Source organism: Drosophila rhopaloa, unplaced genomic scaffold (assembly GCF_018152115.1).
Source record: "Drosophila rhopaloa isolate 14029-0021.01 unplaced genomic scaffold, ASM1815211v1 contig_2, whole genome shotgun sequence".
Lineage (NCBI taxonomy): Eukaryota > Metazoa > Arthropoda > Insecta > Diptera > Drosophilidae > Drosophila > Drosophila rhopaloa.
The window spans coordinates 2135417-2144994 of NW_025335083.1; the positions used below are offsets into that span (position 1 = coordinate 2135417).

A 9578-nucleotide genomic window follows, 5' to 3' on the forward strand; every position below is an offset into this window, starting at 1 on the left:
GTTTTGTAAACTTTGATTTTAAACAATACCAAATATTATAGTAACATTTCCTACATCCAATATAGAGCTTTCACAGTGTTAGAGTCATTTAACACCGCGATTTATTAGCCTTAACCGCTTGTTCACAAACTGGGAACTAGCTGATTTGAGCTGATTTGTGGTTTTTACTTTAGAAGATTGGAATTGCATTTTTCGATCTAACGAAAAAGCTTGTATGTAACTTATAGAGGGAGTAGAAAACGGAGTTTATAATTATCTATGCGTTAAATAAATTTTAAGTTGAGTTAAGAAAGAAAAACGAAATAAAACAGTCCAAATTATTACCAGGAAGATTAGACAGAAGCATCAATAAAAAATGATTAGTAATAAATTGAATTAAAACCTCTTAATCGGAGTGATCTCCTATTGCTTGGGTAATTTGGAGTAGAAATCTTCCAGAAATTCTTTAAGTATTAACTTGAACTTTTCACCATGTTTGGCCAACTCCAATTTGGTTTCTCCGCCCTCATTATCTAACATATCATCTGCCTCTGCCAAGACTTGAAGGTAGTGAAGCCAAGCCACCTCCAATCCCATCACCTGCTGGTATGTCTTCTCATTAAGTTGCACCTGATATTTGTGCAGGAGGACAAAGAGTTCCAACATCGGAATGAAAAACGATTGTTTCACTGGTACTTCTTTGACGAGCTTTTCAAAATGCTGTTTGGCAGCCACGGTTTCACGAATTGTACGGGGAACCTTCATCACGTTCCGCTCATTGCGTCGCATGTATCGGTAGGTGGCTAAAAAAGATATAAAAAAGCTGTTAATATATTGTAATTACAAATATTTATATATTGCCTTCAGTTGAGGAATATACTTCTAAAAATATATGAATTTCAAGTGACTAGATAATATCTTTTTTAATTGTTTCACATAAACCTCACCATTCATTAAATTGCTGGCATGATCTAGCAACATACTGATATTGAGAGCCTGCCACTTTTCGATCCAATCTAGGATAGTACTTTTCAGAGCATTTTGGTTTATCAGTAAGAAGTAGACGTTTGTAATGGCATCCTCGAAGATGACGTCATCCGCCAAAGCACTGTAGTGTTCGATGCCGCCTTCAAAAACCCCAGCCGTTCGTGAACTGGAATTCAGGCGCTGTCGGAATCCCTCCTCCGTGTTTTCCCAAAGGGAACGGTGTTGATTCCACTCTGATTCATACTTGGCCATCTCCTCTCGCTGGATGGCGATCTCCGCTTGAATGCTCCTCATTAATTCCGAGCACTCCTGATCTTCCCGGAAAACGCAGGCGAATCCTTGACGCTGCTGCTTCTTCGGGAGCTTCAGTTTGTAACCCAGTCGGGGAAACTGATCCAACATGCTGCGGATACTGTCTACGATTCCATTCACCATATCCCCGATGGCATCCATGTCGGGAGTGAACACAATTCGACCGTCCTTCACATCCGATTCGAGGACTATTATGGGAGCGGATGCCATATCCTCATCACTGTGTAGGGCTTTATACAGCATGTTTAAGGAGCCCCGGGCACTGGTCATCAAAGCGCTGGCCACCATGTCATCCAGATCATTCACGAAAGTTATCCACTCCGTAGACATCTTGTGAGAAAAGGAATAAAATCGGAACAAAGTTACAATATCAAATTTAAAACTATTAAATAGTTTAGTTGTCCTATCTTAAATCACTCGAATATCACTTGTAAAAATACAATTCAATTTTTAAAGAACAGCATTTTTGCGAAATTTCGCTGTATAAATATTCATTAGCAATAAAAAAGGCACTAGGCACAAGTTAGATAAAATAATAAAAAGTAAATATTGAAATGATTTTCTTTTGTCGCTATTTTAGATTTGTGTTTAAATCCAAACAACTTACCTCACTATATATTTAGTTACTTCATTGTGGGCTGTAATGTGAACTACTTACCTCGTCGTCCACCGACTGGAATTGCCGACTAAAAGCGAACAGGAGCTCCACTATGTTGCCGTAGTACTTCCTCAAGACGTCACCGGAGGAGTTTAGTCTGCTGGACAAATGCTGTTGGAACACGGATATATCCACGGCACCAGCGAACGCGAAGTGCAGCAAACAGGTATCGCAGATCTTCTCACAACTTCTCGCCACGCCTCGATTTGCCCGCTTAAATATGTGAACCAACTCCTGGAACTCGCCGAGGAACTCTTTGCCATCTTCGAAAAATTCCTCATTCAGATCAGAGCCGTAGGTAATCTTGAATATCCCAGGAGCCAGTTGGCGATCACAGGCTTGAATCAAGGGTCGAAATAAATGTCGTTCTTTATCACTCAAAGCGGTCAAAATGCAATTATGACTGAGAGCAAGTTGGATTACGCTGTTGTACAAGGATCTTATTACATCGTATCTTTCATATAGTTTTTTCAGGGTGTTGGGGATGGCAAAACCCAACCTTTCGAAGTGCTGAGCCTGCTCACAGAGCTCCAATACGGATGGATCAATATTGCACTCCAGAAGGCCTTTGAATTTCTTACTGCGAACCATCAAGTAGCGGTCCAAACGCTGGCTGAGATCGCCAGAAAACCCACAGCACTTGGCCACCCAATTTTCGTAGGCCTGACGGATTTCCTTTTGGAACTCGTGACGCAGTGAAGCGAATTTGGCCAGCACTGGAGAGGATTCTTTGTCAGGCGGCAACCACTCGGCATTCTTTAGTCGGTCCTTAAGCCAAGCTAAGCGTTCCAAATTGATGCGGTAGTTAAGAGCCATGGATACATGCTTGGATAGCCAGGATTCCTGCCCTCGCTCCTCTAGTAGTTTTCTCGACGTGGCATCCATTTCCTTGGAGAACATCCTCCATAACCGGCTCACCTCCTTCAGGTATGTCTTTCTGAGAGTCCCCCTCTGGCGGTAGGAGTAGAATAGCATGGCCTGCAGGGCTTCCAATGTCTCCTCCACATTTGATACGCGCTGGAAAACATTGAAAATTAACCGCTGGACAGTCTCCTCCAGTTTCGTCATGCTCCTGCGAAAATTGGCCACATCGTTATACCAATCCGACCGATGTACGTTTAGAATATATGCCTGGGAGCTGCCCTGCAATTGCTTTAACGTGTCCAGGAACTGTTGCTCCACATTTTCGGCTATCTTCTCCATCTCCTCGCCACATGTGCCGCCAAAACTGGGCTTGGGTATGCTCCCGTTCTCATCCAGACGACCAAAAACTATCATGGATTCGCAAATATCAATCACATCATTTAATCGCTCGACAAAAGCATCGATATGGTTGAAGATCAGGCCTTCGTTCAGCTCCCAAGGCAACTGTCTCTGTTTCTCGGCCAATTCTTTAGACATTTTACCATAGATCCCCTTGTAAACCAGGCAGCAATCGATGGCATTGTTGCATATTTGAATACCAAAGCGCGGCTTTCCCGAGAGGATGTCTTCAACTTTGGTTTGCCCCGTGCAAAATCTGCTCAAAACAATATAATTAAATGATTTACTATATATGTATTGCCAAAGTTTACTTTATGATCTGATTGCTCAGATTCCGGAACAATCCCGCTATAAGTCGAGTCGTATTGTAATACTCCGAATTCAACCAAATAAAGCGTATAAGGTGAATTATACGTGGTAAAAGCTTGCTCAAGTCAGAAGGACTTGTGGCTACGTCGATTTTAGAGCAGGGCTCGATCAGCAGGTGAAGAAACTTAATGTTGGACAGTGATTTAAGAAGCTCTCCTTTGGCCCTCTCTATAAGACCATCCATTTGTGGCATGTGTACGGAATGCGCTTTGTGCAACAACTGCAACACTTTCTGAACATCCGATTGAGCCAATTGGTCGTTGATCCCTTGAAGAACTTCATCTGAAAAGAGAGAAATAAGCAAGAAGGAAGCATCGATTTAAATTGGTTGCCTGGCAAACAATTTTAAAGTAAATATACCCCCGGCTGATGACGCATTTTATAAATTTTTGACAGCGAAAAGCGAGCGTATTGTTTTTAGATAGTTGTTTATGTCTTTTTAGTGCGGTTTTAGAGTGGGCGTAGCAACACTTTGAAATAAATTGGCACTGCGTAAGAAAGCCTAAAAATCTTAGCTAATTTAGTTTTCGATGTTCAAAGGGACGTACAGCCAGACTGGCTTAAACGACTCAGCTATTGATCCTGATCAAGAATATATTTACTTTATAAGGTCGGAAACGCTTTTTCAACGAAAACAATCTACCCTTTTACTCTACAATAACCGATAAACAAAACTTTTCTTTCTAGAACTAATTTTGTAGTGCCTGGTAAAACCGACTCCAATTCGCACGGCATTCCTCAGTCTTTTTCTATGATTTTATAACTTTTATATAGTATATAGTGGTGTCTATGCTAACGAAAAATAGTTTAAAATAATTTTAAATTCTCATTGGAATATATATTATTAAAAAACAAGAAAGGAAAGCTAACTTCGGGCGCCATATAACTGATTAATCGGAAATGCCGTAACTGTTGGTGTTTGTTAAGTTAGGAAGTTGGGCTTTTCTATGGGTTTTATTGTTGGCTAATCAAACCCACCTATCAAATTTCATAAGGATCGGCCAACTATATTCTATAGCTGCCATATAACTAAACGATTGGAAATGCCATTACTTTGGTGTTTTTAATGTTAGGAAGTTTGGATTTTTTATGAGTATTAAGAATGCATCATATGAATAATTTTGGAAAATATAATTTACAGAGTATTCTGCAAGGGTATATCAACTTCGGCTCCGCCCGAAGTTAGCTTTCTTTTCTTGTTTTTTATTATTTTCATTTAAACTGTGACACTTAGATAATTATGAGCAATGTATTACAAAATCGTATTTATTTCTTGCAATGAGGCTAAAAGAGATTACGGTAACTGTTTATAAGCATATTGTAGACCTTATAAATCAAAGTTTAGAAAAAATATTTTAAAAAGTTTTATTAAACGGTATAACGGTTATTAATAACCGTATATTTAAATGAAGTAAACAGATTTAACTCACAGCGATACTCCCAAAACTCAAACTCGTCCCGCACGGTGACCAGGTCATGAGGAACCGTCAAGGTATCGTCTTCCAGCAAAGTGCGAATCTGTGTGGTCCAGTACAGGGCGATTCCCTCCAAGCTCCTGACCAACTGCCTATCAACGGGTCCAGCCGCGAGTTCCTTGATAACATAGGGCACATAGAGCACCGCCACCCCAGAGATTTGGTGATGCATCCCGGTGAGGAATGCCAGAAATCTGTCCAAACTGGAGCAAAAGCGACTTCGCACCGTAGCATTCCACTCACGAAAGTTTCGAAAGAAGGGGGCGTACAAACGATCCAGTAACTCCATCAAACACCCATCCACGTCGCTCGTCAAGGTTCCAAAGTTCACCTCATCGTGGAAGCCCTCCACGGTAAAGATCTCATTTGGTTCCCGGCGAAAGTAACTCAGATCTGAGACACATGTGGTGGGAATGCCAAGGCAGGCGGACAGTGCATCTCTATCATAGTATATGGTCAGAAGGGGCTCGTGGACCTCCAGGAGCCAACGTCTGATTATGTCCAGGGCTCCCTCGTGCCAGTCCCTGTGATCCAGGCAGCTCAACACACTCATGCGCTGTATGTAACCCACCAACTGGTGCAGTTCCTCGTCGCTGTAAGAGGGTTTTGGGGTCTCGGGGCGCAGCTCTTCCTGACGCGGTTCCACGCTGCGCTCTGGGATTTCGAAAATTGGAGGCTGTGGAACGAAGATACCGACACCAACTCACCCTCGTCATCGGTTAAGTCAGAGTCCGTGAGGTGCTCATCTTCTACAGCGCTGGAGGAGGCCATTTTTCAGAGTTTTCAAAGACCAAATGTGCATAGAAACTTGGTAAATAAAAAGATCCATGGCAACTGGAAGCCGGTTGAACCTACACTACACGATTGGGGTATTTTTTACTCTACGATTTTTTCTATTTTCGACTTGTATGTACATATAAAAACAGTTTTATTTTCGTAAACGAAAAATTAACCAAATAATAAAGTTTTAAATGATAAATGAAGTGTGAGAATATTGCAAAAAAAATTTTAACGTTTTCCCTACTTTTAAAATTGTTGATATATCAGCAATTTGTAAAATATCACACTTTTATTTTGAAAGGTTTTTGTTATAAAAAAAAAATATTAAGAACAAAGGACGTATTGTGCCTAAAAGAAAAACATATCTGAAGGACAGGACTTTTAAGTCGTAAAAATACTGTTTCGAGAAAAACGCGTTTAAAGTTTTAAGAAGCTCTCGCCGTCGCCTGACGCTTCCTCCATAAATCGGATATATCTTCAAAAGTTTTTGAAATTACCACTTGAAATTTTAAAGGAATAGTTATAGTTTCGAATTAAATAAAAAAAACCGAGAATGGGGGGTCCCCTTAAAGGATATTATTAAGTACCTTGGCAAGACGAGTCTGCCGGTGTACAGAGGAAATAAGAAACAATAAAATTTATAATTTACAGTTTTTTTTTTGTAAATTTTAATGATTTTAATCATTTTTATCATTTTTCCATTGTTTAATTTGCAAAACTGCTTTCGCACCCACTTCATGCAGTAAATTCTTGAAAGTGATGTTCCTCGTTTTGTTGTGTGTTTTCCGAGCATCTTTTAATAAAAAAACACTCTGCTCTGACTAGACATATTTCAAAAGGCTAACGAACGTTTTCCCAGAGTTAATTTCAGTTGGTTGGCAACGCGATGTAAATATTGTGGTATTTTTGCAACTCTCTGGGACGGAAAAAATGCCACTCTCTCACTTTTCATAGCTGACAGATGTAGTCAGATTTAATCGATCTGAGTACTATGTATATCGATTTATAGATTTATTTTAGGAGAAATGGCGGCGAACATTTTTATTTCGAGGAGGAAGCCATATAATTTTTGAAACTATTAATGTTGAAGTAACTTTATACTGAAAAAAAATGTTTTGGGCGAATACCTTTATTATCTGGATATTTACTTCTAACCAAGTTTGGTCACACCAAGCCGCACATCTATTTAAAATCGCTACTTAACAAACGATAGTCTTTCTAAATGGCGGTTTCGGCTGAAATCGAGAGGGTGATGGGCCAGGGCAACTGCCTGATGCCCGACATAAACATCTCCCAGGGCGACCTGGCCAATCCCTGCGAGGGCGTTGTGACCAAGATCCTGGTGCACTATCTTAAGTGTTTCGGGTTCCGCCTGGATCCGCCTTACAAAACAGGCAGTGAGCTCGCCCACTCATCGCGAGAGGGGCGCGTCTTCCTCATCCGGCTTTGCCGCCAAGTGGAGCGCATTATACAGATCAGCTTTCCCAACAAGACCTACACATATGTGGACATAATTAAACCAGGTGCGTTTCAAAGTATTCTAAGTTCCTTCCTCTTCGTATCCGACCAAAATGCCAGTCGTTTGGGGCTGAACCCGGGTGCTAAGTCACCTCTAATATTAATTAAATATATTATATCCTATTTCCACATATAAAGATTAAAATAAAAGGGTCAAAGGGATAGAATATTCTACGTATCTACGGATCTCAAAGAGTTCTTTCGGGAATACTATTTGGAATCTTGATTTAGTTAAAAGAGTGCCCATGGAAATCTAAGAATCACCGCATCTGTAAAAAGCATAGGTTACGGAAATATTTGAACTTGTGATCAACCAAATAACAATTGCTACATTTTACCTCATTCTGAACTTCATTCTATTTTCACTTAATTTAATATATATATTATTTGTTGCAGCTGTTAAAAAAACACTCTCCACTCTGAGCTATTTGTTCAACTACTTAGCCTACTACAAAGTGTTCAAGAAGAAAGTGCTGGGACCCGTGGAGGAGACCATCAAGCTGAAGGACTCCCTGACAGCCGAGATCAAAGCCAAAAGCCTGCAGTTGGAGCAACGCAGGCAGAAGGCGGACACTGTGGAAAGCGATAGGAAGGATTGCGAGGTGGCCATCAACCAGCTGAAGAAAGAACTGCAGGATACTCAGGCCAAACTTCATCAATTGAAGAAATCCTGTAGCGAGCATGTCAACGGTCTGGAACTCCTGGAGCAGGAGGAGATAGAGCTGGGCAAGCGCATCTGTCACTGGGAGCAGCTGGTGGTGGAGGACAGTCAAGTGATGGAATTGAGAAAGTAAGTGGAGTCGAACAAGCTGGAATTCTTTTTGCTAATGATATTTTCATTCAACCAGCAAAATCAAGGTCGCCTCCTCCCACGTCGAGAGCTGCAAAGCTGAGCTGGCAAGCAAGGAGCAGGTGACCAATGAACATCGCCGTGTGATTGAAGCCAGCCAGCAGGCAGCCACTGCTCTGGAGAAGGCCACGGCCGCACTTGCTCCCAGCAAACTTGAGGATTACAAGGAGAGCACGAAGCAGCTGGAGGCGATGGGGAAACAGGTGCCCACCTTGGAAGCCAGTTACCAACAGCGTCGCCAGGACTCGGAGCTGAAGAAGAAAGAAATCTCCTCTTGCGACCAGCAGTACGACACCCGGAAGCAGAAACATGATTCCGAGGATCGCAAGCTACAAAAGCAACTTGAACAGCTGCAAGTCGATTTAAGGGACCGCAAGAGTCGCATGGAAGATCTGGAAACCGTCGTAATGGAGCTGAACCAGCGAAATTTGGGCCTGGAGCAGCTGCATGGTATTTTAAGTGAGCACCTCTGTGAAGCTCTCGGCGAAAACTGGCAGATCAATTCCACTTAATATACTGATTTTATTCTATAAACTGCAAAACTGCTCAGCTCGTTTTCATGGTTAGGATTGAACAAAGAGGTCGCCGGTCTACGTCTCCATCTTCTTGCTCTCGAGATGGGCCTTCAACTGCTGACTGAAGTCGTCCTCCACATTGTCGTCGTCCCAGTTATCCTCCCACACGTTCAGCTCCTCCTCGTCGTCGCCCACGCGGAAATCTACATTAAATCCATTAGACATACTCAGTTTACCAAATTTTATATCCTACCTTCGGCGGGAAACTCCTCGAACTCGTCGTCTTCCTCCAGGAGACCCAAATCTTCGCCCTTGTTGTTGGTCTCCTCCTTTTCTTTCTCCTTTTCCTTATCAGGTGCAGACATGTTTTTTATTAATTAAAGAGCGTTTAAATATTATTTCTGACGCTATTTTCTTTTTTTGTTGCCAAAATGATGCCTAGTCACTTTTCATAGTGGTGGGCTAACCATTGGCGATATAATCGCTACTTTCGATATATCGATAAGTTCGCTAAGTTTTAGGGTAACCACGTACCGCAATTGCCAAAAAACATTTAGTGTGAATCGTTGAATTTTTTTCAGCCGTTTAATATAAATGGAACTTTTAGGAATTTTGGCTTTCATTAAGTCGTTGAAAATTAGAGTTGCCTATCTACTTTTATTAGAAAGCTTTGGAAATTCTGCAATTACTAATACCGCTAAAGGCATTATTTACTATTAAATCAGCTTGATAAAGTTTTAAATAATAATTATACCCAAAAAAATATAGTTTGTTTTTAAATCCGAAGAATTAAAAAAAAATAATTTAGTTACGCAGGTTTGAAGTTTAAAAAAAAGGTCGTTTGACTAATGGCTGCAAATTTCTGATCAATT

At 41.1% G+C, this 9578-nt stretch overlaps 3 protein-coding genes across 3 annotated transcripts; 1 reads left to right on the forward strand and 2 right to left on the reverse strand.

Moving 5' to 3' along the window:
* Positions 1-402: 402 nt before the first annotated feature.
* On the reverse strand, positions 403-5833 carry LOC108038676 (dynein-1-beta heavy chain, flagellar inner arm I1 complex). Its single transcript, XM_017115505.1, has 6 exons — positions 5751-5833; positions 4999-5697; positions 3511-3850; positions 1937-3455; positions 927-1608; positions 403-782 (listed from the first exon to the last, which is right to left on the reverse strand). The coding sequence occupies exons 1-6, from the start codon at positions 5812-5814 to the stop codon at positions 403-405; spliced, it is 3684 nt and encodes a 1227-aa protein (XP_016970994.1). The 5' UTR covers positions 5815-5833.
* Positions 5834-6963: 1130 nt separating this feature from the next.
* LOC108038678 (golgin subfamily A member 5) lies at positions 6964-8733 on the forward strand. The gene is made up of 3 exons (XM_017115508.1): positions 6964-7346; positions 7738-8131; positions 8190-8733. The coding sequence occupies exons 1-3, from the start codon at positions 7046-7048 to the stop codon at positions 8701-8703; spliced, it is 1209 nt and encodes a 402-aa protein (XP_016970997.1). The 5' UTR covers positions 6964-7045; the 3' UTR covers positions 8704-8733.
* LOC108038680 (probable 26S proteasome complex subunit sem1) lies at positions 8694-9172 on the reverse strand. The gene is made up of 2 exons (XM_017115509.2): positions 8960-9172; positions 8694-8909 (listed from the first exon to the last, which is right to left on the reverse strand). The coding sequence occupies exons 1-2, from the start codon at positions 9069-9071 to the stop codon at positions 8782-8784; spliced, it is 240 nt and encodes a 79-aa protein (XP_016970998.1). The 5' UTR covers positions 9072-9172; the 3' UTR covers positions 8694-8781.
* Between the last annotated feature and the right edge of the window lie 406 nt (positions 9173-9578).

Excerpts from the sequence above, each read along its gene's own strand:
- LOC108038676 (XM_017115505.1), bottom strand. The coding sequence starts at position 5,814 with ATGGCCTCCTCCAGCGCTGTAGAAGATGAGCACCTCACGGACTCTGAC. Across the intron at positions 5,698-5,750 it reads TGACTTAACCGATGACGAGG|AGCGCAGCGTGGAACCGCGT; the intron begins GTGAGTTGGTGT and ends TCGAAATCCCAG. Across the intron at positions 783-926 it reads TGCCAGCAATTTAATGAATG|CCACCTACCGATACATGCGA; the intron begins GTGAGGTTTATG and ends TATCTTTTTTAG.
- LOC108038678 (XM_017115508.1), top strand. The coding sequence starts at position 7,046 with ATGGCGGTTTCGGCTGAAATCGAGAGGGTGATGGGCCAGGGCAACTGC. Across the intron at positions 7,347-7,737 it reads TGTGGACATAATTAAACCAG|CTGTTAAAAAAACACTCTCC; the intron begins GTGCGTTTCAAA and ends TATTTGTTGCAG. Across the intron at positions 8,132-8,189 it reads CAAGTGATGGAATTGAGAAA|CAAAATCAAGGTCGCCTCCT; the intron begins GTAAGTGGAGTC and ends TCATTCAACCAG.
- LOC108038680 (XM_017115509.2), bottom strand. The coding sequence starts at position 9,071 with ATGTCTGCACCTGATAAGGAAAAGGAGAAAGAAAAGGAGGAGACCAAC. Across the intron at positions 8,910-8,959 it reads CGAGGAGTTTCCCGCCGAAG|ATTTCCGCGTGGGCGACGAC; the intron begins GTAGGATATAAA and ends GATTTAATGTAG.